This window comes from Phalacrocorax carbo, chromosome 1, assembly GCF_963921805.1.
Source record: "Phalacrocorax carbo chromosome 1, bPhaCar2.1, whole genome shotgun sequence".
NCBI lineage: Eukaryota > Metazoa > Chordata > Aves > Suliformes > Phalacrocoracidae > Phalacrocorax > Phalacrocorax carbo.
In genome coordinates this window covers 88,912,182-88,938,851 of record NC_087513.1, presented here as the reverse complement: position 1 = coordinate 88,938,851, position 26,670 = coordinate 88,912,182, and the positions used below count along the sequence as shown (strand labels likewise).

The window sequence follows — 26,670 nt, the reverse complement described above, 5'->3', positions numbered from 1 at the left end:
TGCAGCGGGAAGCCGGCGGCTCTTGGAGCTGCGGTCGGCTGCGGCCACAGAGAGGAGGGAGCCGGGCGGGGGCAGAGCGGGGCGAGGCGAAGAAGAGCCGCCGAGGAGGAGGAAGAGGAAGGCGAACGGCGGCCGGGGCGCTGCTATTGTTCCGCACCTGCCGCCGGCCCGGGACACGTGGCGCCGTTGAGCCCCGCTCCTCGCCCCCAGCCGCCTGACCCGACCCGCAGCCGCCCGGCACCATGGGCAAGGGGGTGAGCGGCGGGGCCCCGCTGCACGGGCGGGCGGGCTGGGGCGGAGCGCGTGGCCGGGGCGTGGGCGTGCGGCCGGGAGTGGGAAATTCAAGGAGCGGGACCGTGGACGGTCCCCGTTTCTTCTCTGGCTGGGGCGGGCGGGACTCCGCTTTGTCTGTGCCGGGCTTGTGGGGGGGGGGAGACGGGGACGGACGGACGGGAGACACACAGCGGCCACGTCGTGTGTGAGGGCAGCGGGGCCGGGGCAGGCGGTAACGGCCGTTAGAGGGCGGCGCCGGTGCCGCCTGTCCCCGAGCAACGTGCCTTGGCGGCGGCCGGGAGAGGAAGTAACGGGCTGGGGCGGGGAGGGGAGCGACGCAGGCCGGGGCGAGGCGCCGGCGGCCTCTCCCCGCGGGCCCAGCCGCAGACATGGCCGCGGGGCGCGGGGGGGCACCCTGTGCCGGTGAGCCTGGGCGGGAAGGCGGCCGTGAGGGGGGGGTCCGAGGGGGGCGGCCCAAACCCTGCTTGCCTATCCCTTGATACCGAGTCCCCCCCGCAAAGGGGCCTCCCGCCGCCGGGCGTGTGGGGCCCGCAGCCCCCGGGGCGGGTGTTATCTGATGGCCTTTTGGAGCTGAGCCGCGGAGCGTGGCTGCTCCCGTCTCCTCCTGGCAGTACTTTAGACTTGTTGAGACACGAGGGCCCCCGGGGGGGAGGGGAGTTGTCAGGATTATTAGGTCTTATTAGGGCTAATTTGCCTATTGGTAGCTGTGAGGGTGTGATGGGAGTTGGTGGCAGGAGGGAGGTGATGGCCTCTCACTGTATCGTGTCTATCCTGTTCAATGGGCTCAGAAAAACCTCTCAGAAGGCCCTGCAGTCCTTTCTGCCCTCTACCAGCATTGTTCCTACCTTACATCCCACAAGGAGGAGACGTCCGTAATTTGGATCGTATCCTTTAACTAAAGTGTATGTGAAAGGTCTTGAAAACAGGAGTGAAGACTTCTTGAAGTTGGATGTTGTGATCAAACGCCTCTGTGTTTGATCCCAACCCCTCTTGGGCTGCCCTGATTTGATTTTAAGTTGGAAAACTAAAGACCAGTATCTGGATTTTATGTTGTTTGGGTGTTTGGCTTTTTTCCCTTCAGATACTTCCCTGTGTATCTTGTATGGTTGGGGGTGTGTAGGCTTTTATTTACTTTTGGTTTAGGCTCATTCCTGGAAAATTCCCAACTCCCCAGCTTCTCAAGGAGAGCATGATGACGCGGGGCCTTGAGAAGCAGAGGTGGTAGTGTTGTCCCTGCTGCCAGGTGTTCTGTGCTTCCTAAGCACTGTTCAAACATTGACTTGACTTTGCATTGTCCTCATCCGTGCGGTACAACGGCAGCGATGTTGACATAACTGCATGAGTGGTAGGTGAGCTGCAAGAACTTGGCTGAACGGACAGTTACTCAGAAAAGGGGATTGAGGAGTGCATGGGGTGGGTTTTGGGAAATGTTTTTGTGGGTTTTTCCCTCACTGAAGCCCTTTTGAAGCTTGGCAGCCCAGCATGATGGTTTTTTTAGTCCAGTGGGCAACAGGGAGCCTGCATAACATGAGGTCATCTAAGAGATAAAACATTGTGGGGGAGGTTTGGTGGTGTTGCAGGTCTTCTGGATGCTTTGAATCATCAAAGAAGCCTTAGAGTAGTGTGTGTATGTATGACTGCAGTGCAAAAGGCTTTGGGGGCTTAGGCTGCCTTCGCTAGACTAATGGGAGGTGCAGACACTTTCTAATATAGAAGGCTGTTAGCTGCCTTGCCTCCATTTCAGATGTCATGCATTGCATGGATAATAAACCAATTGGCCTGAAACTGAAGAGCTGACATGAGGGATAATGCAACAGCGTACAGCTGCCTTAGGCTTTCTGGTAGCAAGTCACAAGACTTGTTCGTTTAGCAGTGAAAACGCATGTGGTAATTGGGGACCCCCTGGAAAATGGGCATGTGAGAGAGCAAGGCCATGAAAAAGGCAGTGCGTGGTTGCAACACTGAACAGCACGTGCCCGCCCTGCGTTAGGGTGCCCAAACAGGAAACCTCTTTCCCATAAGAGCACGGGATGGAAGAGACAGTAAGAGTGTGAGAGAACAAGTTCCTTGGCTTTGTGGCTGTGAGGAGAAGCCGAGCGGAGCATCTGTTTTACTTTAAATGGTAATGGGACAAGGGGAGGGCCGCAAGCTGCCTGGGTATGTCGTTCAGCCCAAAAAGCAGATTATCCAAGGGGGTGTGCGTAGTGGAAGAAAGTGGATGGGATTTCATTTCTGTTCAGAGTGCCTGGAATCTGTCTGCAGACAGCGGTATGCTTCACTCTGTCTCCCTTGCTGCACACGTGTAGCACGCAGTCATAAGTGCATGCTTTAAGTCACTTCTGGAGGTCAGTGCTAATGCCTGAACACCAGTGCAGGGTTACTTCCTGTCAGAAACTAGGAAGGTTTATTGTATAATGGACTAACTGAGGGGGAATTATGCAAATCAAAGCAGTCATCTGGCACAATTAAAAAATCTTAATATAGTACTCTCCCCCCTTCCCCATCTTTTTCATTCTCACTTTTTTATTACTATGGCAAGAGGATACTCCTTTTGCCAAAGAAAACCCTAGGCCTAGTCAGCGCACGCTTCTGCAAAGGTGGTGTAACAGGATGAAGGGTCTCTGGCAAGTGGTCTGTACCTGCAGATCGCAGTTGAACAACCCAGTAAGGTCCTGACCTGCTGAAAACAGCAGAAGGTCGTGCTTTACCCAGGCCTTTTCAAGGGATAGCTGAAGTCACCAGCTCCTTTAGGGGAGAACTGTGTCCAGTCCACTTATCTTCATGTGCTTGACACCTACTAGAGACTTCTGGATTGATGGTAAAGATGGCACTAATGGTCTGGGCAAAGAAATGTGGGAGATGACCCTCTGTAATAGGCACAGCACCAAAAAAACCAGGAAGGGTTGCTCAGCTGTGCAGTGGTGGCATTTGGAAAGCTAGCTCTGCTCTTGGGTCTTCAAGCAGCTCCATGAGAAGCAGAGATGTTTGTCCTAATATCCAGAGAAGACTTAAGGTGCATGGGTGGTCCTGTTTTTTACCTGGATGCGAGGTTTAGGTCCCATGTCATGTGAGGAGAGCTTGTCCTGCCATAATTTGGGAAGCAGCACTCTCCTCACAATGAGGAATTGCTAGCTGTTGAGTAAACTGCTTTGAGGATGCTGAGAGTCTGATCAATCAGTGCAGCTGATTAGACTTTTGATTAAAGATGGGAGATTGAACACAGGTCTTGGGAGGGAGTTAGAAGGATCCAGAGAAGGCATTCATATCCCTTGCTAAATTTATGTAGGGTCATGGAGTGGTGCTTCCAGGCCAATAGGCATAGCCTGTATCATGACTCATCTGGTTAATATATTTACTGAAGACTGTCTCATGAGGCAGCAGGACAGTAACTTTTCTGTTTTCTCTGCACAGTTGATTATAATGACATAAGTATTAGAACAGACCAGGCCTCCAGAGACTGTAATTTATTTTGGCTCTTACTAGACATTTCTTCTTGGATTAGGTGATATTAGAATAGGGTACTTCTGAGCTTGTTTGCTGACTTGCACCCGTCCTGTTTCCTGGTCAGTCATGGTTTGTGTTGGGAACATCAGCCATGAATGGCTCAATTAGTCCAGAGCGGAAAAGTGTAAGTTGTATCTGAAAGACAATAGGATTTTCTGGGCGCTGTATAAAACTTGTGATACTGGTGTGTACAAATGTTGTCCTTAAGCCAATGGGGTGGATCTTGCATGGAGGAAAAGAAAAAAAGCTGGGTTTTTTGTGTGGCAGTTTTGATGAGTCAGAGTTCTTATGTCAAGTCCAGTAACAGGGGTGACATTTCTGATGAGACAGACCTTCCTTTGTGTTCAGGCCTTGTGATTACTTCTCGATAAGATGTGGATCTGGAGTACCGTAAGCTGCCCTCTCATTGTACAGCAGGAAAAGGAGGGGAAAGCAGGGAAATCCTACAGCACTGAGGGGTGGGATGAACCCCTTGTCCCCTTGCAGCCCAGCCAACACAAGCCTTTGAACAGAAGAGAGGCAATGGCCCTGAAGGCAGAGAACTGGGGCAGGACTTTGACTCTGGTCTATGTGTCAAGTTCAGATTTGAATGATAGAGCAGGAAGTTCAAACTCTGTATGAAATGATCCTATAGCAAGAGCTGAAACTGATGCTACTGACATACCTTTTCTGTAAGGGTGGGATGCAGTACTAAAGCAACAGAAGAGATGACTTTGTGCTTTATGGTGGGTTGTTTGGTTTTTGTGTTGTTTGGTTTTTTTTTTAAACTGAGGAACACTGAGCTCCTTGGTGAGATGGACTGTTAACACCCAAATTCTTGGGTGCTTAAAGAAATTAGTAACTCTGGATGCTTTTTGTCCTGACTGCAACTGATTGCTGGGTTTTTTGTTCAGTTTTTTGGGTTTTTTTAAGCAAATCATGCTTGAACAAGGGCAGTGAGCCTTTGTCTCTGGAGCTGAAAGAGCTGAGCGGTCTTATATTCTTGGGCTGTTCACCACTGCTGCCTCTGGTAAGCTAAGTAACCGTACTTCTCACTAAGTAACTGTACTTCTCTCAGAAGTTTCAAAGTACCAGGAGGCTTTTAGATCACCTGCAAGAGCTTGCCAAGCTTTTCTGGTGGGAAGGAGTGAAGCTGAAGGTGATGGACTGCTAGTCAAGGCACCAGCTCCTTCACTTGTGTTAGAAACTGTTTTTCATCTTGAGCAGTAATCGAAAAGCATGTGTTTTGTGTAGGATGGTGTTTGGACTTGTCTGCTAAAGCTCTAGGAGAAATCAAAGTTGTTTCCTTCAGATACAGAAGGGGGATTGGGGGAGAGAGAGAGATGCTTCACGGTGACTTCTTCTGAATTGCCCCACGGCAAATTCTTGTGATTCTGGAATGTGAGGACTGTGCTGGTTTAAGTTCTGTGGCTTTCACTTTTTTTAAAGTGAAATGGGAGTTTAGGTGCAGGGAAAAAAATGTCAGGAATGCTGATAGTCTGTAGTTCCGTGTCCTTTTTCTGGAAGAGGCAAACAGCTCTGCTTTCCTCCACTTATTAAAAACTGTTTCTACTGCAGAGCTCTGTTGTGCAAGGATATGGGGGATGCAAAGCCTGCCTTGACTGAACAGAGCAAGAGAGGGGCTTCTGTGCATGAGAAATGTATGACTATGGCTGCAGAGTGGTGTGCACAGAGCTTTCTCAGAACAATAAAAGTCCTTGTGAGCAATGGGTTCTTTTAGAAAAGTCATATTTTGTTTCCCTTCTTTCATGTAATTTCACTTTTGGTTTTGGTTTCTACTTCTCATGGTCTAAATAATTAAAACTTCCTGTGCTTGCCATTCAGCAGGACAGTTCTTGGGTCCTAACAATAGTTTCTGTGTCCAGATTACTCTCAGGAATCCAGTTTGTGATTTGTGGTGCTCATGCAAAGATCAAGCAAGGTGATGCATTTGAAACCTTTTCTTAATCTTGCTAATGGTTTGACTCTGGTGCCACTAACTGCTGTTTCATCTCAAAACAACTTCTTGGGGATCTTACTGGGTGAAAATGTCATAGCACAAAACTTGGCAGTGTTGTAATAGGCCCTACGCAGAAGAGAAGGGAGGGAAAAGCTGCTGTTGGAGGCTTGTGAGATTCTGGAAACAGTATGGAGTACTTAAGGAGGGACTGCACTGCAAGGCTGTACTGGTGCCTGGTTTTGGTACCTTACAGGGTGTCCAAACTTGCAGTTCAGGATTATTTCTGCCTGTAACTCTTATATTCTTTTTTTTTTTTTTTTTTGGCTTTCAAGTGATCTTATATGTGCTATGTCATGATTTCTTTGCCCTTACATGCTTGTTTACCCCATCAGGACAAGATCTAAATCTCTGCACGATTTCATGTAGAGTTAACCATAACGAAAGTGAATGAAAATCCATCTGAATAAAGAGGCTTTAAGCAAATCATCTGCTCTGTGAAGCATAGGCAGGACTGAGCACAGATCATATCTGCAAAAATGTACTACTGCTTTGTATATCATTCTCACTGGTTAAACTGCCATAAATTGAAAGCAGATTTCTGTTGCATAACCAGCCAGCTAGAGTGCCAAACTGAGAATGAAAGTGTTGGAGGTTATCCCCCGGCTTCAACCAGTCAGAGATACCACCTCTTGTTTATATTCAGTTGATAGGCTGCTCCTTGCCAGAGGATGTGGAAGACCGAGAGGGGGGAGGAGGAGTTAATGCCTTGAAGGGAACATACGTAGGCACTCAGGAATTGGTTTCTTCTGCTCTTCATCACTTTTCAGCTTGAGCTGGGGCTCACACATCAAGACTGACTGAATAGCATGTAGCTTGCTATCTTCCTAGCTAGACTTGCACAATGTCTGGCTGTAATCTGTGTATTCGGGATGCTGTTGAGCAGACTTGTCTGCTCACTAGCTCATTTTCTTTTCATTTATTGAAGTGGTATAACTTCAATAAACCATAATAATTTTGTCTGCATGGCAGTCTCATGTGTGTAGTTCATGTCTGCTGCTCTAGAAGTTGACTCTAAGGTGTTACTTATGGTACTGTGTCTTCTCTTGCAGGTTGGAAGAGACAAGTATGAGCCTACTGCTACATCAGAGCATGGCACAAAGAAGAAGAAAAAGGGGAAGAAGGAGAGGGACATGGATGAACTTAAAAAGGAAGTCTCAATGGTAAAAGTGTAGGGCTTGGAAAGAGCAGCTTTAAGAATATTCACTGTCCCCAATGCCCTGTGCTTCCTGTGACTAAAAGAGAAAAGAGCTGGTGTGCTGACAGCATGGTGTGACTGAAGGCACTGATCTCCCTTCTGGTCCCCTCAGTATCCAAGCCAGATGTGCTGCAAGTGTTTCAGCATAAAGATGATCATGCAGTAGCCCTGAAAACATCACTTCTCAAAAGGCATTTGACACACCCCAAGTCTCTGCTTGCCTGTGTTATCGGTAGTACAGTGCAGCTGTGTTTCCTCACCCAGGCAAGCACTGTCTGGATAGCAGCATCGCAGGCCTTATTGTGCTGTCATGTGAGTGAGACTGCTGTTTTCATTCCAGCTGAGGAGTCGAGTCTGTACAGCTCCATTTACTGGTAGTCTCTGCTCAGACTGACCTTGGTATTATTATTCCTTCTAATCATGTTTGAGGCTGTGGGGAGTGTCTCCCATCCCAGTCTGTGAATGCTGGACAATGCTATGCATCTGTCGATGCACACCATCCAGCTTAGATCTGCTCTCCTTGATGCTGATGCAGGTTTTTGTTCCTGTGCTGTGGATTCGAGTCTGGGTTCTTATGGTTTTGACCCCCCCATTAGGGACAGGGGATATTAAAGCTTGCTCCAAAATGAGATATTGTGTTCAGTAGCAGTGCTAACTTAAAGCATCTGCTCCCTCCCCTGTCTGGGAGAAGAAACACTGCTTAAGCTGGCAGCATTACTTAATGTGTGAAATTATGGGGTTAATCTTCTGTGCATTCCTACCTTCCTTCCTAACTCCTTTCCTTTCCCTTCCTTCCTCACTGCCCCTCCCACCCCCCCACCCCCCCCAAAAAAAAATCCCCACTGAGGCTTCACAGAACTTGATGGGAGTGCAAAGACACACTGAGATATAGACAGCTTTTTAAACAAACTCTGTCATGTTGTACCCAAATAGTCACAAGAACACTAAAGATGAGACCACTGAGTTGCAGAATGAGATTGAGATTCTCTTCACAGAGATGATGAGCTAGAGTCTTGCTATCTCACCAGGCTGTTACAGATAGGAAACCTGGGGTGGGAGGTAGAATTCCTAAGCTCTTGCTGATCAGCCTGCAGGGACTGTGATCGCTTTTTCCCTCCAACCATTTCTTGTCTTTCAGGACGACCACAAGCTGAGCCTTGATGAACTTCATCGTAAATATGGAACAGACTTGAGTCGGGTAGGTAGACTTTGTTTTCCCTCCATCCTTGCCATGATCTGAAAAGGAACAGTCTCAGCTCAAAGCACTTCACAAAGGGAGATCTGGGTGGTCTGTGTTTTTTTTCCTTCTTTGTTTAATCTCCCCTGCTTCAGCTAAGTTTCCCAGGCTTTGGGAGAATTGTTGAGCTCACAAATACTTCTCTTCATCCTCCCACTGTACAGCCTGGCTGCAGTACTTCAGTGACTTTGTTTCTAACAAAGTCACTGTTATCTGCCTCTGAATTGTTCCAAGGTCAAGTTGATTCCTGGATTTATTTTTTTTTTCCGGAGGACCTTGTAATAAAGGCAAGTGTTTATGTTGCAGATGTAGTCTGGTGAGCTAGCTATGCCCAGAGACTTAATGATGGCTAGTAGCAGTTTAAATTTTACCCTTTTATAGTAAGAGGTGTGCAAATGTCCTAGCTCACCTCAATGTCCAGTGCAGAGGCAGTACAGTGGTTTTGCACCTTTGCTCCTGTTTGTTTTGCTGAATGTGTTTTTTGCATGATTGCATATAGCGACAGGTCTACTCTATAACAGCACAGAGATTTGCATATTTCTGTCAAAGACCTTGGCTTCTGAAAGCTGAGCTTCCTGGAAGGCCACTCCCCAAAGTGTCATCTTTATAGTCCCCAGCTTTCACTATTTCTGTAATTTGATAGGATGGATTGCACTGCGCTGTTCCTCAGAGCTCAAAGTCTGCTGCTGTAGCCTTCTTGTCATGCCCTTCTTCAGTGTTAGTAGCCCCATGGCCTGCAGGCTTCTCAAGTAGCATCCAGCATCCTGTATAGCTCCTCTTTTGGCATTCAGCTTTCACATCCTGAATTTGTGTTGCAGAGCCCTGGCAGGTCTGGATATCTGCGTTACCTGTTGGCATCTCCTTGTGGCTGTGACAGGGCTCTGCCTGCCTTCTCAAGCAGAACATGAACAAATTCAGAGCCCCTTGCCCCAGTCAGTCTTGCCACAATGCCTATAAAAGGAATCTCTCTTCTAGGGTTTGACTTCTGCACGTGCAGCTGAGATTTTGGCTCGTGATGGCCCAAATTCCCTCACGCCCCCCCCCACCACTCCTGAATGGGTCAAGTTCTGTCGGCAGCTCTTCGGAGGATTCTCGCTCCTGTTGTGGATTGGTGCTATTCTATGTTTTCTGGCTTACGGCATACAAAGTGTGATGGAGGAGGAGCCCAACAATGATAATGTAAGTAAAAATGTCTGGTTTACCTCAAAGGCAGGCTGAGCAGCCTGTCTGGCTCAAAGCAGATTAACTTCCTCTAAGCATTCAGTCCAGAAGCTTTTCCCATAAGCATGGGATATTCGGTGAGTGAGCTTAACACATCTTGGAGTGTTTCCACATAATGAAATGAACAGCCGACTTCCTTCGTGTTGTGTTAACAACACTAGCTTGTGGACAGCCTTTGTGTACAAAATGTACAGACACTGCAAGTACCTCCATGCTTTGTAATGGGGCACTTAAATACCAAGCAATTTATCTGGAAAACTGGAAACCTTTCTGGCAGATTGTCCTCTGACTCACTTTCTCTGTTCCTTGTAGCTGTACCTGGGTGTTGTGTTGGCAGCTGTGGTTATCATTACTGGCTGTTTCTCTTATTACCAAGAAGCAAAAAGTTCCAAGATCATGGAGTCCTTCAAGAACATGGTGCCTCAGGTATGGAATACCTCATTTACTTGAGATCTGCCAAGCTGTAGCTTGCTCAATGTTATTAACTGTTTAAACATAGGCTTCAACTGAAGAAGGCCTGGTTGTGAATGGTATGTATTGGCCTTCATCAGACAAGATGTATCTTGTGCCAAGCTGTTAGTGTGCGTTACTAGCTCTTAATGTTGAGGGGTCTATCAAACTCCTTCCTCTTTATTTTCCAAGTAACTATGCTAACAGTACAGGGCAGGTCCTAGCACCATGTGAGTCCCACCAGCTTATTAACATTTGTAGGACACTTTCTTGGTAGTCTAGGGAGTTCAGTAACCGGGTATGGTAAGTACTAAAACTCAGATTCCTTCACAGACAGGGTCTGTATCATACCTAACCATCTTACTCTCACCTTGGCAACAAGTAACTTTGATATCAAGAAAATAAAAATAGCTATTTTTCTTAAATAACGTGTGTATTGGAGATAACATCTTGGTACAAGTAGAAACCTTGTAGAACCATAGCACAACTATATTAAGATATTCAGGTTCTCACACTGCTTAAGAGTTGCTTTTGACACAGGTTGTTTCTTTACTGTTTTTCAGCAAGCTCTTGTAGTCAGAAATGGTGAGAAGATCAGCATAAATGCTGAAGGTGTTGTAGTTGGAGATCTAGTGGAGGTGAAAGGAGGAGACAGAATTCCAGCTGACCTTCGGATAATATCTGCACATGGTTGCAAGGTACAGAAGTGACAGGCTGTCTGAAAACTTCACTATGAAGGATGATGTCTGTTTTCAATGTCTCCTGTGCTGTGGATGGATGGTGGAGTAGAAGAGAAGGGGGGGAGTGCCTAGCGTTTTATCTGCTTTCATTGCTGAAGGCATCTGCCTGCTCGTATATGACAGAGTACTCCCTTCTATGTAGGTGGATAACTCCTCACTTACTGGTGAATCAGAGCCTCAGACCAGGTCTCCAGACTTCTCCAATGAGAACCCGCTGGAGACCAGGAACATTGCTTTCTTTTCCACTAACTGTGTGGAAGGTATGTGACTCTCCTACTTTCCTAAAGTATTAACAATGCTAGGGATTGAACTGCATAGGTAAGCAATGCATACACTGTGTAGGTTTGGTGTATTAGTTGGTAGCCTACTCCTACCACGCACGAGCAGGCTGGAAGTCCCCAGCAAAGTCTCTGCCCACTCCAGCTGCAGTACTGAACAATGGGTAAAGAAGACTCCACGGCACAACTGATTTTTTTTTTTATTTTTTTTTTTTCTTGCTCCTCCTAGGGGAGCAGTTATATGGTGTGTCTTTGAGCATGACTGCCTTAATACAGTAGTGTTAAAGTGCAGCTAATGTAATGTGAACCAAGAAGGTTAGGCAGAGCTATAAGAAATAATACAGCTGCTGCAGAAAGCAGGAATTTCAAACATCTCTGCCAGAGCTTCCTTTTGCTGCTCAGAGTATGGTGGTAGGTACTTCTTGTGCTAAAGCCCAGAGCATCTTTTCCATACCCACAGGGTTTGTAAAGGGTTCAGTGATGGTGGAGAATTCTGCCTGACTCTTGTGTCCTCTGCTGACAGATTCTGAGCAGCAAACTGCCCCCTGCTCTTTCTTCCCCCTGCCCCCAAAAACCCAACCCTGCAGTACTGAGGGAAATTCTTGATCTTTTTCTAGAGCTTTGGGGAGAGAAAATGGGCCTCCCTTTAAGGGAGGGAAGAGGACACTGTCTACTTCTTGAAGGTGGCTTCCTCTAATTCCTTATGCAATTGGCACTTGATTCCCTGGGGTAGAAGGAAGTGGGCATACAGCTTGGCTAGTCATATGGGAATCCTGTGCAGCACATACCTCCATTTATTTCCCATGCTGCTAGAGTGTAATAGAAAAAAGCTGTGGTGGGAGACTTTGGGGTACTGGAATGACTGCCTGCACTATCTAGGACAGCTTAGTGTGCTTTGGGAAGGGTTTGTTCTCTAAAACCTGTCTCTTCTAGGCACTGCCCGTGGCATTGTCATTAGCACTGGGGATCGCACTGTGATGGGCCGCATTGCCAGTCTGGCTTCTGGACTGGAAGGTGGGAAAACTCCAATTGCCATGGAGATTGAGCACTTTATCCACCTCATCACTGGAGTGGCTGTGTTCCTGGGTGTCTCCTTCTTCATCCTTTCACTCATTCTTGAGTACACATGGCTTGAGGCTGTGATCTTTCTCATTGGGATCATTGTCGCCAATGTCCCTGAGGGGCTGCTTGCAACAGTCACGGTGAGTGAAGTTGGGGGGTAAGGAATTGAATGAGTTGCATATATGGTTCTTAAGGAAGTGGAGTGCTCCATGCTCAGTGTGCATTCACAGGGGTAAACATTACAGTAACGGAAGGTACTCTGTGTGGTGAGTGCGTAGGGCTAGATTTTATAAATTCAGTGTAGTCAGACTAGTTGCCCAAGTCAATATTAAGTTCTGCAGCTGTTCATCTAATGAAGATGGGTCCCTAAGCTAGACCTGCATAGAGGCTTGGCATCATAGAATTGAAGCATGCAAGACTAGGAGTTCTGGACTTGCCTTTTTCTGTGGCAAGAAGGGGCCTTCCTGTTACAGCTACTCAGGGGTTCTACACCCACAAGAACACCAGCCCTTCCAACCCTGAACGGCTGGCAGAGCATCTAGCAAGTTTCACTCTAGTCCCAGCTTTTGGTCTGGGATCTGGCAGAGATTCTTGTAATTTTGGTTTCCTGAAGAGGTGGTGAGAGTATCTAGGTGTGCTCATCTGCATGGAGGAGGTTAGTGGACAGGGCTAGAGGTGTGCATGCAGCCTTAGGAAGCAGAGCAGCAGCTGAGCTGGGGAATGAACAGCTGGGAGGTGGAACCAGGTAAGAGCCTCTGGCAAGAAAAAGGCTAGCTGGGGCCGCTCACTTCATACACCAATAAGTTGCAGCCCTATCACCAGAGCTGTTTTGGACTTTCTCATCTGTGGCCTGCCTCTGCCTATTTCTAGAGTCCCTATGATTAGCAAAAGGTTAGTCTGGGGCATGTTATTTCCATCCTAATGCACTGAGAAGCAGGAAACCAAAGCCTTGCGAATCCTTTTCCAGAGGTTTTGTGCTGAGGAAAATGTGTTACTTAAACGTAGCAGCTGGACCTAAACGTTGCTGTTCAGTTTGCACTGGCAGGGTGAGCATGGGGCTAGGGAATTGCTGCGGGGCATGTAAACTGTTTGTTTCTCCATGCCCACAGTGAGTTGGGTAGCAGTGTATTAATGCACGAGCACACCTAACCTGTCATCTTCCTTGTCTTCAGGTATGTCTGACGTTAACAGCCAAGCGTATGGCTCGTAAGAACTGTTTGGTGAAGAATCTGGAAGCTGTGGAAACCCTGGGCTCCACATCCACTATCTGTTCTGACAAAACAGGCACTCTGACACAGAACCGCATGACGGTCGCACACATGTGGTTTGACAATCAGATTCACGAGGCTGATACTACAGAGAACCAGAGTGGTAAGACCATCTCTTTGCACCTGAGACATCTCATTAAAAAAAGCTTTTGCCAGAGCTTCCTGTACACCTGTACTTCTAAGAATGCATGTTTCTTGCTCTCTAGTCCAAGTGAAGTTCACAGTGTAAGGACTTCTCACATATATTCTACAATGAGCATTAAAAGACTTGAGGTGACACAGAAAGCTCTGCACTGTACCACAAATCTGTTTAATCCTTAAACTCCGTATACAGGCTGCTTTTGCTCAGAATTACTCCATTGGAATTTGAGCCTCTTGAATGTTCAGCCCCTTATGTTTGCCCTGTATGTAAAAATATTTGCTGTTCTGTACTTCAAAGCACGTGATTATTTTTGTCAAAATGTATCTGATGAAATTGTCCCATCGTAAGTCTGCTGAAAGTGTGGACAGCAGGGGTGTTGACCCTGATATGAAATTACTTGAGACTGGACATAGATGGAAACTTCCCATGTTGAACTAGATGGCTGCCCTCGAGCAGGGGTTTTCCCAGAACATCCTGGTTGTGTTCACAGAGCAGTAGCGATGAGTGAAGGCTTCAGCAGGAAGTTTCTTCTAGATACTGATAAGAATCTGAAATCTCAGCATGCTGTGTGATTGAGAGAGGTACTTCTCTTTCCAGAAATGTTTAGTACAACCAAATGCAGGAGTTTCTTAGCTGTCATCTACCTTGTGAAATATTGTGCTTGCAACACATAATTAGCATAAAATTTTTCCAGTGAGCACCCTGCCCCCAACCAACTCAAACATTGTGCTTCTCTGAACCACTTAAAAATCTGCCTTACTGTTCTTGGTCTTAATGCTAGTGCAAAGTAACAAGCTATAAATAAAGTGTTATTTAGAAGTGCTTGGTTTTGGCCTAGCAACGGTTGGCTTGGCTGTAGTAGATATAAACCTAAAAGATTTCACTTCATGGAAAGTACATTAGCTTATCAGTTAACTGTCTGTTCAATTCATCTCCCTTGAAGCCAGCTTAAGAGCCAGCATGCGAAAAGCAGTATCTTTATTTAAGCATTGCTTGTTTGGGAACTATTTCATCCAGTTCCTGGGTGATGGATAAAGTGAGACAACATGGAGGTGGAACTTGGCATCCCTTAATCAAGTCCCTCTTAAAGAATTTTAACTTGGCTTTGTCAGCATGGGCTCTACTGGTGCTAGGTGCAGCCGTTACCAGAATCTTGAAAGCAGAGGTGTTCTCTTGCACCGTTGCTATTTCATGCTCGGGTCTTAAAATAATCAGCTGCTTATCAAGTACCTAGGAAGGGAGGAGGATTGAAAGATGTCGTATGCTAACAGGCTCTAAGGTAAAGGCTTCTGAGGGTAAAGGCTTCTTGCTCTAAAGCCTGTGGGATTTTGGGCTTGTGTGATTTTCTTGTTTGTTTTTTTTTGTTTTGTTTTTTTGTGGGGGTGTGCTTTTTGACATGATTCCTCTGCTTTCAGGTGCTTCCTTTGACAAGAGCTCAGCTACTTGGAGTGCTTTGTCCAGAGTTGCAGGTCTCTGCAACCGTGCTGTGTTTCAGGCCAACCAGGAAAATGTACCAATTCTTAAGGTAAGTTCCTAAAGGAAAGTTTGACCTGTTCCCCACCCCCCATGATGGTGGTGAGATTGTCTTGTGGGTCACAAGAACCTGCGAAGTGGAAGTATCTGCTACTCAATCTTTGTTGCAGTCTAGCACTCTTATAGGAGATGTGCTATGGGTGGAGGAGATGAGACTGGGAAGGCACGTTTCCCACAGCAGACTCCCTGCCATCCACTAGCATCTACAGTCTGTTCAGGAGGTCAGATACTTCAGACAGGGCTGGGAAAGACCAGAAAGCTTTCCTAGGCATTTCCCAATGCCTGGCTGTCCAAGAATCGCTTTCTCTGGCATTTGTACACTTAAAAGCTACAAACACCCAGTTCTGGGAGCTGGGAGAAGTAGATGCCAGAGTTGGGGGAGTACTGATCACAGCACACTCTTTGGCCAGTCTGTTCTCACTGGCAAGTCTTGACTAAAATGTCAAGCTTTTGTTGGTTCAGTGCTGGTGCATAGGCTGGCATAACATCAGCTCAGATTCCTGCTTCTGAACTGTGACCCAGCCAGGGCTGAAATGAACTGTACAGTGCTTATAATCTGCCAAATATTAGTCAAGTTGTGTAGTAAACTTCTTCCAAGGGTGTTCTGATGCTGTGGTAATAGCAATGATGGAACAAACTATTTTTCCCTAGCACTCCTCTGCCTATAACTTCAGGTCATATTTTTTACACCTAAGATAAAGAGCTGGAGTTCTTCCCATCTAAGGAAGACTTGGGAGGGGGGAGTTTTCAAAAGTCTTTAGATACCAAAAAGCAGTATAAATATGAAAAAAAAAATCTCATGGACAAAGATACCAGAAGTGCAAGAAATATTTGGTTTACATTGCAGCAAAGGGAACATAAGCAGGACATTGAGCACACACAGATCTTGGGCTGAGAACCCCATCTACAATCTCTATCAGTGCTAACCTTATGGGGGAGGAGGCATGGAAAGGTTAAATCTTCTCTACCAGAAGCTTGACAAGCTGATCGTATGTTGGGGTGGGAGAGCACATGCAAGTGATTTTGTATGCATGACATCAGTCTTCATCTTATATTTGCTGTTCTTCATGGCAAGCAACTTAGAGCAGCTCCTTTCAGAGTTTCCCTTCCAGCCTCTCTCTCTCTGACTGTATGTGGTTATCTGATTTTTCTCCACCCTTTAAAAGGGCTTTGTGACTTTGGCACCAGAAGACTGCTGCTCTCTCAGGCTGGGAGGCCTGGCATTCTGAAATGCAGTATTTGTCAGTACTAGATAATAGAATTATTTATTCTTTGCTCTCGTATCATGTTACGTAGAAGTTGGGACTGAGCTGAGACGAAATCATATCTCTTTAAATATCTGATTTTCTGTGGTGAGTCTCCTGGGAGGTGTGCTTTGATAGTTGTCTCTTTTCTCAGAGAGCAGTTGCGGGAGATGCCTCCGAATCTGCCCTTCTGAAATGCATTGAATTATGCTGTGGTTCTGTCAAGGAGATGAGAGAAAGGTATCCCAAAGTGGTGGAAATACCATTTAACTCTACCAACAAGTACCAGGTAAGCATGTGTCCTCTTGAGGGAAAGCTGCCCTGTGAAGCACTTATGTAAATTTACATGCAGTGTGCCTCAAAACTCCTTTTGGCAACAAAATCTTGTCTAGCCATTACTTACTTGTAGATGCTGAAGACTATAAATTTAAGTTAATGGACCGTACTTAGTTACACTGTGTAAGAGCTTCTAGAGCAGCCTTGACATTAAGCTGTCAGCCGCTGAAGAAAGACCAGACATGTTTCTCACCTGTGCAGCAGCAGCGCACAGAGAATGGAAGAACTCAAATCTGGGAATAGGAATGAACTGCTGGGAAACAACCTTAACAGTTGGAACTTAGATACAGAAAAAGGCCATTGCAACATCTGCGGTTCTATTTTAATGTTAAAGACACAGGAATTCCTTAGTTTGAACCTCTAATGTCTGAGCAAATGAAAACTAGAGCAGAATATTGCAAACTGTCCCAAGCTACTGTAGTCACAAAATGCTGAGTGATGATGGTTACTCGTGACCTTCACAGTACACGTCTGTAAAATGGTTTCATTTCTTCCACCCTAGCTGTCTATCCACAAAAATGCAAATCCATCAGAATCCCGTTACTTGCTGGTGATGAAGGGAGCTCCAGAGAGGATCTTGGATCGCTGCAGCACCATTCTTATTCATGGCAAAGAGCAACCACTGGATGAGGAAATGAAAGATGCTTTTCAGAATGCCTACCTTGAGTTGGGAGGCCTCGGGGAGAGAGTGTTAGGTAAGGAAAAGCAGCCTTAATAATAAGTTGAATATTTGTCTGTTGTGCTCCTGTGCAGAGTCCTGACAGATTAAGTGGAGGATTGTATTCTCTTCCTGCAGTGTAACCATAGTGCTGAGTCAAGGTCACTCCAGCGATTCATATAGGAACAGGCCTGCCTTTAGCCTTTAATCTGAAAGGCAGCCTGCAGGGTCTCGTCTTGCCCCAACAGCTGGGTTGCCTAGATCAAAATGAAGCAAAGCATTTGGGACCTTCAGTCTCCATGGGGCCACATGGTATTAGATTTGCTCCACTGCATGTGAACCGAGCTGTGTCTGGGCACCTAGCAACAGCTACTAGTTATCAGAATATGACTCCTGCCTCAATAGCACTGGCTAAACATCTGATGCTGCCGTGTTATTCTTGCAAATCTGTTTGAAGAAGTAATAAGCATTTGCGCTCTCTGCCTCCTGATGTGTAGGAACAGAGTAAACGGAGGTTTGATGTATTACAGGATTCTGTCACTTGGCTCTGCCTGATGATCAGTTCCCTGAAGGCTTCCAGTTTGATACGGACGACATGAACTTTCCTGTAGACAAACTCTGCTTTGTAGGACTGATGTCTATGATTGACCCTCCTCGTGCTGCTGTGCCAGATGCTGTTGGCAAGTGCAGAAGTGCTGGAATCAAGGTAGTTTATTCCTCGGTTGAAAATCACCTAGCACTATATGTGTGGATATGAAGGGCTTCCCTTACCCTGTGTGTTTGCTGTAATGTGAGCGACTGAAGAGAAGTATTGATTGGGATTTAACTAGTACTGCTTCAGGCTTCATTTCTGAGTTAAATACAAATGATTGTACATTAATGGACTGAAAAATGAGTTAGACTCCAAACTGCTAGGGTGCTGGCAGGTGCTGATGGCATGGTGTCCCAGAGCATGTGATTTGGCTCAGAAGTGTTCTGCATGTCCCACAGTACTGACTGAGATGAGAGTAAAGCACAGGCTGGAAATGGAGGTCGATCTGTTGACTCAGGATTAACAGTTTTCTTTGTTTTCTATTCACCTCAATCCCTTGCACACAAGTTACTGCCTGTACCTCAGGTGCCCTCTTTCCTAGGGCTCGCTAGTAGAACAAAAGCTGCGTGGCCTTTTGAGTCTCAGGAGACCCTGCCTCTTGGGCAGTGTTGCTCTGCAGTACAGGCAAGGCTTTCATGGCAGTCTGTTTGTGTTTCAGGTTATTATGGTTACTGGAGACCATCCCATCACAGCCAAAGCCATTGCCAAGGGTGTTGGCATCATCTCTGAGGGCAATGAAACAGTAGAAGATATTGCTGCTCGACTCAACATTCCTGTCAGCCAGGTCAACCCTAGGTACTGACTGGTGGGGAAGGCTGGAACTGTTCAAAGAATTAAGCATTTGCCTCTCTCCTTGTCTTGGATAATCTCTCATCATCTCTCCCTAGACATGAAAAGCTTGGCATCTGCTTAGCTCAGCATGTTGTGGCTCTTCAATGTGTATCATGAGTTATGTGAGGAATGCTCAAGGCTGTCTTGAATGTGCATGTCTCTTGTGCATGGGAAGTAGTTAGTAAGCCCTATATAGAAAACTCAAGCAGTTTCTTCTGTCCTTTTTTTGCCCCGTACCTGCCTGTCCTGGTGCTCTGTCCCCACACTGGGGGAGAGAAACAGCTCGCTGGGTGGAGTCTTTTGGGGGTGAACTTTTTCCCCCTGAGCTGAGGATTTGCCGTGCCTGGTTCATGTCACTGCAGAAGCACCACATACCAGCCCAATGCAGCAGGCAGGGAAAAGTATCTAAAGTGGCATAGGGGAGGGAGGTGGCTGTTTGGGGACTGTTTTGAGCAGTGCAGCTGCAGAGCCTGAAACTGTACTCCTCTGATTCCAGATCTTTGAATAGAGGCTAGGTCTATTAGCAAGATAACTTACAGGTTCATGGGAAAACTCTGGTAAAAAGAAAACGCCTAGTTTGTTAGTCACAATCTAGACTGAATGTGCTACCAAAAGTAAACTCTTAAACTGTTACACTGTTCATAGGTGCCATTTCAGCTCTTTTCTCTAAACTTGATCACTCAAAGCCCAGTTTTGTCCTTCTTGCTCTCAAACTCTCTTCTGGGTCTAATTGTAGGAGGGCAAAGGGAGCAGAACTTGGGCTGGGCAGGGGATTTGACACTAGACAGTAGCTACAGGCAGAATAAGTGTGAAAAAGGAACTCTTTCCTCTTAGGGGTTAGTGTTTGCCTTCACAGCTTAATGCAGAACTGAGGCATCCTCAGAAAATGTGCTTTGGCATAAGCGAGCTGTTTGCAGAATGCCTCGGCTGTCTGCATTACTTAGCTTGACCCAGCCTGTGTTTGGGCTGGAGGGTAGCCATGTAGCTTATGAACTGTGAATAGAGACACCCTGTGGAATGAATTGCTTGGGGAAGACAAGTATTGCGGATTAATGTGGGTTTTTTTGTTGGTTTGTTTTTTTGGTTTTTTTTTTTGGTGGGTAACTTCACAACCTAGCAATGCAGGCTGGGGATCGCTGGGCTGTGTGACTGAGCAGGTCAGCAGCTGGGTATAAGGGTGGGGAAGGAATTTCCCTGTCTAAACTGGGTGGTGTCATGAGCTGCATGGATAGCCTCCTAGACCTATAAGGGATGGTATGCTGGGTTAGAGAGGTGGTATTTTGCTGTAGCATGCAGGGTACCAAACCAGTCTAAATATAATGCTGCATGCTTTTGTTGCTAAGGGGGTGTAAAATAGTCTGAACTGGCATAGCATGAGCTTTCTCTGTAGAGAGTCACGTGTAGATCATCAGTCTGTTGCAAAAAGGATTGCCTGCAAAAGACCACAGCATCTCTTGTGATGTTGGAAGCTAACTGCCTGAGCCAGAAGTTCCTCTCTTGCAGAGAGGCCAAGAGCTGTGGAACCAACTAATCTTGGCCTTGATGCATTTTAAAAAGCTGTGGAAAGAATTAGTCTGCTCATGGGGCTCTTTGTTGCTTGGTGCTGTCTTGTCTTTTTCTTTGTGTTCCCCATATACCTTTGAACTTTGAGCATCAGCCTTCTGTGCAGAGGTTACCTGGATTAGTATTTAGTCACAGCAGGAGTTGGTCTTTCCCAAGAGCACTGAAGAGCCAGAACTTTATGGGGCAAATACAACTAATGAGAAACTTAGTTTAACTTGTGAAGTAAAATATTATATTGTCTTTTGATCGCAGGGATGCCAAAGCTTGTGTTGTTCATGGCTCAGATTTGAAGGACATGACTAGTGAGCAACTGGATGACATCCTGATTCATCATACAGAAATTGTCTTTGCCAGGACATCTCCTCAGCAGAAGCTTATAATTGTGGAAGGCTGTCAGCGACAGGTAAAGAGAGGGAGTCCAAGGATTTCATATTGGAGAGTTCCCCAGAGTATATATATAAACTACCAACCAGTGCTGCCCTCTGAAGTGGCAGGGCTTCGTCGTCTTAGTGCCTTCGTGTAAAGGGCCAGACTAGATCTGTCTGTTAGCAGCCTTTAGCTGCTGATGTCAGGCTGTTCAACAATACATAAATACAAGGGTCTTGCAGGAAAACATCTTCAGTTTGTACGGAGGCTTTCTTCTGATCCTAGGATGTTTCTTAACACACTTAATTCCTAAATGCTCTGGAGGTGCTTGGAAGAGGAGGATTCATTCAACATGTTCATATGTTGTCCAGTGTTTCCTTTGGAGAGAGCAGCATGATTCTCTGATAAGCCTGATCAGCACAGGGAAAGGGGTGAGGGGAGGACAAGAATAAACTGAGGTCTCTTCACAGCAAAGTGAAAAGAATTTGGGGTTTTTTTAATGCTTCATCTGAAAGATATGAGAAAGCTTTTCTGCCCAAAACATCTTACATGATGATTTCAGGCTTTCTATCCCTCTTTGTGACTAGGGTGCCATTGTAGCAGTCACAGGTGATGGTGTGAATGATTCCCCAGCCCTGAAGAAGGCCGACATTGGTGTTGCTATGGGTATTGCTGGCTCAGATGTCTCCAAGCAGGCAGCTGATATGATTCTACTGGATGATAACTTTGCCTCCATTGTCACTGGGGTTGAAGAAGGTGAGTTTATAACTTGTGCACAGTGGTGGTGAAGCGGCATGCTTCAACAATGTTACTTACTGATTCCCTCTAAAATAGAGGTGTCTGGTGGGCTTTCCTTTATTTGAGCTTGTCTCCACGACAAGTGTTTTCAAGGAGGGCAGCACTTTCCTCCTCCCTTCAAAGTGTTCTCCCTTTCCATGGGACCAGCATGACCCTTTGGGGTGGGTAACAGTAGGAAGCAGCTGAGTTGTGCTTTTGCCTAACACTGACTCTACAGTCATTTTGCCAGCGGTTGGACACATTTTCCTCCCTGATGGAGCAATAGCTCTCAAACAGGAGCAGAAAAGAGGGTACTTCCAGAGGTTCTTTATATTCAGAAGCCAGGGCTTAGTATCCTACTGCTGTATGCAGTGAACCCTGATTGCTCTGACCAAAAACATTACTCTGTACAGGTGATGCATGGAGCATGCAGTCTCACCCTTACATGCAAGAGAACTCTTCAATCTGCTGCACTGGCACTCTGCCTTTCAGTGTTACCACTGAAGCTGCCTGTGAGCTCCTTGGCTGCCTTCTGCTGATAAGCAAAGAGTTATGTTATTCTCTCTCTTCCTTGCCCCAGGGCGTCTGATCTTTGATAACCTGAAGAAGTCTATTGCTTACACCTTGACTAGTAACATTCCTGAAATCACGCCGTTCCTGATCTTCATCATTGCAAACATACCCCTTCCACTGGGAACAGTCACCATCCTCTGTATTGACTTGGGCACTGACATGGTGAATGTCTTTTTGTTTGTTTGGGGGTTTTTTTTTGTTTTTGGGGGGGTTTTGTCTCAAGAAGAAATGTGGGTGTTCTTAGGTACCTTAAAGAAAAGAGAGGTGGAAGGAAAGTGCTTAAATACAATTTTCTCCAGTGTTCTGATTTAAAATAATTCTGATACTCCCTTAATCCACGCTCCCTTGTATCATGACTCTTCAAGTCTGAGGATCCTTCAGTTCCATGTAAAGACAAACTGGGGATGGGGAGGGGGTAAGGTCCTTCCCGAATGCTACAGCTTTTGGGCAGTGCTGTTTCTCAGGCTGAAAACATGGGGCAGGGAAGGCTATGTACAGTAGAAAATAGAAACAGTTCTAACAGTGGTCCTACTACCTCCAAAGGTCCCTGCTATCTCCCTGGCATATGAGCAAGCAGAGAGTGACATCATGAAGAGGCAGCCCAGAAATCCAAAAACAGACAAGCTGGTGAATGAACGGCTGATCAGCATGGCCTATGGGCAGATTGGTAAGCTGGTCTGTTTTCTCTGGCACTGATTTTAACTCAGTGGTAGTGGGGGTCATACACCATACTGAGTCAGTGACTGTTCTGCTTATTTTGGTAGGGTTGAGGTTTGGGATGTATAAACCAGAACCTCAGGCCGTTAAAGAACTTGCCATGATTCTGCCCCCATGGCACATAGCGGTGGCTTGTGCAGCTTGATCCATTGAATCGCTTTCACAGTAATTTTGTTTAATTGCATAGCGCTGTAAAGGAACTGGCTGACAACCAGCTCTCCTCTGGTTCAAACTTGCTCAGCAAGAACATAGATCCCATTGTTAGTTTAATTAAAAGTAAAGGATTCTCTCCAGCATATCCCTAAACACACAGTATTAGGAGCCTTGATTAAAGGCAGCTACCGAGACATGCCCGGTTCACAGGACAGGAGCTCATGCTTAATTGCAGCAGACCTTGGGAACCTTCATGACTGTGTTTTGCAAGGGTTGGGGGTGGGCAAGGCTTAATGAGAATACAAAGGGAGTTTTATCTTGTGTCCTTGAGTACCATGCCATCACAGCACAGGGCAGAACAGAAGTAACTCTGTATAAAGTTGGGAGCAGAAGCTGCTCAGCAAAACGGTTACAGCTGAGTTTGATGTTAGTGTGAACTATTTCTATAGCTGCTGCTTGGGAGACTGAGCCCCACAAGGAGTAATTTTTTAGGTGGTTGGGGTCTCCTGCAAACTGCCTTCTGTTTTAATTGCACTGCACAGCAGCTTCATCAGTTTTATCATCCTTTTTTATCCATTTAGGTATGATCCAGGCCCTTGGAGGTTTCTTCACCTATTTTGTAATCATGGCAGAGAATGGGTTCTGGCCTTCTGGCTTGCTGGGGCTCAGAGTTCAGTGGGATGACCGATGGGTTAACGATGTGGAAGACAGCTATGGGCAGCAATGGGTAAGTTTTGAGGCACAGCTTAGAGGATGCCAGCCAGAATACTAAAGCCTGCTGAACTCTGTGTGAGCACCAGAGAGCAAAGGCAGCATGTCTGAACGAATGCTCTCTGTTTTGTCTGCTTCCTAGACCTACGAACAGAGGAAGATAGTGGAGTTCACTTGCCATACAGCCTTCTTTGTCAGCATTGTGGTTGTGCAGTGGGCAGACTTGATCATTTGTAAGACCCGAAGAAACTCTGTCTTCCAGCAGGGGATGAAGTAAGTCAGGCTGTCCATGGAGGACTTAGAATTGGACTCCGTGTGCTCTCCAGTACACGGCATTTTAGTTCTTTGTCCCAGTAGTGTCAGGGCATCTTGGCATAAGTCTTGAACAGTTTGATGCCTTGGTAGTGAATAAAAGAGGGTCTGGGTCCTCTCTTTCTTGTAGTACCTGCTGTGGTCATGAGGCTGAGACAGCAAAATGCTGACTTCTGCTGGCATTGTCTGTGGGAGCTAGCCCACCTCAAAGGACAGTGACATACTCCAGCCTTGCGCAGCAGCAGCAAGAGCAGCTGATGTCTCAAGAGACCTGGTGGCATGAACTCCAGGCTGAATCTGATGAAAGCAGTTGCTGATTGACTTAGCTGTAAACTGGAATGTCTCTGTCTAGAGACATACAAGACCCTTGTGACAACGGTGCCATCAGCTTGGACGGCCTGGTAGTCCCCACCTGATGGACTTCTGGGCTAGACCAGAATGTCTGTTTCCATTCACTGCCATATGGGAACTAGGTGTTTCTTATGATGTCATCTGTGAAAGTACTTTGTCCCTGACTGCTTTCCTGTGTCTACTAGGAACAAGATCTTAATATTTGGCCTCTTTGAGGAGACTGCTCTGGCTGCCTTCCTCTCTTACTGCCCTGGGATGGATGTTGCTCTAAGGATGTACCCTCTCAAGTAAGTTGCATCGTGGTTTTTGTGCACAAAAACTACCACAGAACAATAGTGCTTGGGTGGGAGGATGGATACAAGTAGCTGTGAGCTTGTGGAGTGTGAAACTTAGTCTTAACCCAGAAGAGGTCAGGCTAGAGGGGAAAAGTAATCCTTTGCTGTAGTGTGGCACACTGAGGGTTTGCTTTGCTTTACTGCTTGTGGGCATCCTTATGGGGAGCCTGCAGTACAGTGCCCCACTAAAAATTAGCAACATGACTTCAGTTGTACCACCGGGCTGTAGTGCAGGTGCTCATGTACTTACTTGCATGGGGTGTGTTTATGGATAAGGGACTGCACCTCCACAGAAAACCAGCTGAATGCTCTAAAACATAGGGCAGGTGACTCTTGTTTACTAAATAACTGGTGATAACATCTTGTGCCTTTTTTACCTTCCAAAGAAATAGCACAAGTTAGTAAAGTCTTTTGAAAGATGCTGCCTAGGTAGAGATGACCAGTTGGTGCATAGTAACTTTCCTAATGGCTGGGAGGGTGCCAACATCTTCAGCGTTGCCCAACAGCATTGCAACACTTCATGGTAGGGTTTAGCCTCAAACTTCAAACAGTCCTCTGGATTAAGTGCCGTGAAATTTTCATGACAAAAAAATAATCCTGGTACATCTTGCATTCCATTCAGAAATGTTGTCTGGAGTTTGGTGCTGAAGCATGAGCATTTCCTAACAAGAAAGCTGGCATCTGCCCAGTGTCTGCAGCAGCTGGATGTTAGCATGTGTAAACCGTAAGGGAAACCAATGCAGTTCAAGCGAGCGAGGCTGTGGGCACAAAGGTTATGTGTACTTAGAGGAAATAGTGCTAGACTAATAGGTGGAGAGGTGTTGGTACAGAGATCAACAAAGGTGCTATGACATATGTTGTGTTGGAATTAATATCCAAAAGTGCAGCAGAAAACTTGGTTGTAATTCTTGGCTTGGAGTATTCTCAGCTGAACCACAGCCTTGTGGGAGCTGGCGCACTGGCAAGCTGGGACATGCCAGCCTTCCTGCACCCTTTTGTGCTATCAGGTCAGAGCTCTGCTAGGCAATGAGCATCTCCGCTGCCTGTGTTCACTGTCTTCTCTCCCAAACAGGCCGACCTGGTGGTTCTGCGCTTTCCCATACTCCCTCCTCATATTCCTGTATGATGAAGTCAGAAAACTCATTATCAGACGCAACCCTGGTGGTAAGAATAAGATGCTAATCTGTGTGTTTCCTTCCCCACCTCTTCATGCTGCTGAGCTCTGTAGAAGCTCTGACAGTGCTCAGGGACCCTCAGTGCCAAGCGCTCTGCAGGGGTGTATTTTGCTGTATTCTCCCTTCCTCAGCAACAGTAGTGCAGTTAGTTCAAATTAAGGGCTTTCTCTGTCCCTCTCCCTACGTTCTCCCACAGAATATGAAGGTACCAGTGCACTGAAGTAGATAGGAAAGACTGATTGATGCTTGGGTAGTTCTAGGAAGCTGGAAAAGGGCCTGAAAGCTGCAGCACATCAACAATCTGGCAAGATTTTTCCATTGTGATGGGACACTTGCTAGCTCAGGTGCTATAGTGCAAGTTTTCAGAGCCTAAAAGCAGCTGTTGGTATCCTCATACTTGGTCTGCCTTAAGACTAACTCTGCTTTCTCCCTCTTCCTTTAGGTTGGGTGGAAAAAGAGACCTACTACTAAAAACCACCTCTAAAACATTCCACGCACAGCCCATGCCACTTCTCCATCTCCCCTGTGTGCGTGCTTCATCTTTGCAAGCGCAGAACTGTGCCTGGGCAAGAGTGAGCTGCAACTGAAGGAAATATGAAGAAATGGACTGGAGGAGAATGGCAAGGGGGAGGTTGGGGTGGGGGGAAGTGTCTGACCATCAGTCCATGGGGATGAGTTGACTAGTTTTATGTGCCTTTTTTTTTTTTTTAAAGGCAACTGAAGATTTTCTATGTGGATTTTTACAAATAAAGATGGATTATAAGAGGATGCCCCACATGGTCTTAGTGGATGTTTTTCTCAAGGCAAAAACTGGTTCGGGGCAGCCTCCCCTCCCTGCTTAGGGTGTGGTAGTGACAGCCTCCCTGGCTTCCCGTTTTTGTAGCAGGGAGGCAGAGCTGCTTGACCCAGAGACAACAGCATATGCAGTTTTTAAAAGCTGTGGTGCATCCCACTGTAGGTCAGCACCTAACCTGACAAACTGCTTGCAAACACTTGCATTTCAAAGCCTAAAGCTCAGGAAGCTTTACTGGCCCTTAACTATGCATCTTGGCT

General features: G+C 46.4%; 1 protein-coding gene across 1 annotated transcript; it reads left to right on the top strand.

The window, feature by feature from the left end:
- On the top strand, positions 1-26,385 carry ATP1A1 (ATPase Na+/K+ transporting subunit alpha 1). Its single transcript, XM_064465799.1, has 23 exons — positions 1-254; positions 6,847-6,957; positions 8,131-8,190; positions 9,205-9,408; positions 9,763-9,876; positions 10,464-10,598; positions 10,783-10,900; positions 11,852-12,120; positions 13,153-13,351; positions 14,806-14,915; positions 16,322-16,456; positions 17,006-17,198; positions 17,692-17,867; positions 18,412-18,548; positions 20,400-20,550; positions 21,101-21,269; positions 21,871-22,025; positions 22,407-22,530; positions 23,315-23,460; positions 23,587-23,717; positions 24,293-24,394; positions 25,515-25,606; positions 26,060-26,385. The coding sequence occupies exons 1-23, from the start codon at positions 243-245 to the stop codon at positions 26,086-26,088; spliced, it is 3,072 nt and encodes a 1,023-aa protein (XP_064321869.1). The 5' UTR covers positions 1-242; the 3' UTR covers positions 26,089-26,385.
- Positions 26,386-26,670: the final 285 nt, after the last annotated feature.

What these genes read in the sequence shown, in the direction of transcription:
- ATP1A1 (XM_064465799.1), top strand. An exon ending in GTCAGCCAGGTCAACCCTAG is followed by an intron (nt 18,549 to 20,399) that starts GTACTGACTGGT and finishes TTTTGATCGCAG; the next exon opens with GGATGCCAAAGCTTGTGTTG. An exon ending in TATCAGACGCAACCCTGGTG is followed by an intron (nt 25,607 to 26,059) that starts GTAAGAATAAGA and finishes CTCTTCCTTTAG; the next exon opens with GTTGGGTGGAAAAAGAGACC.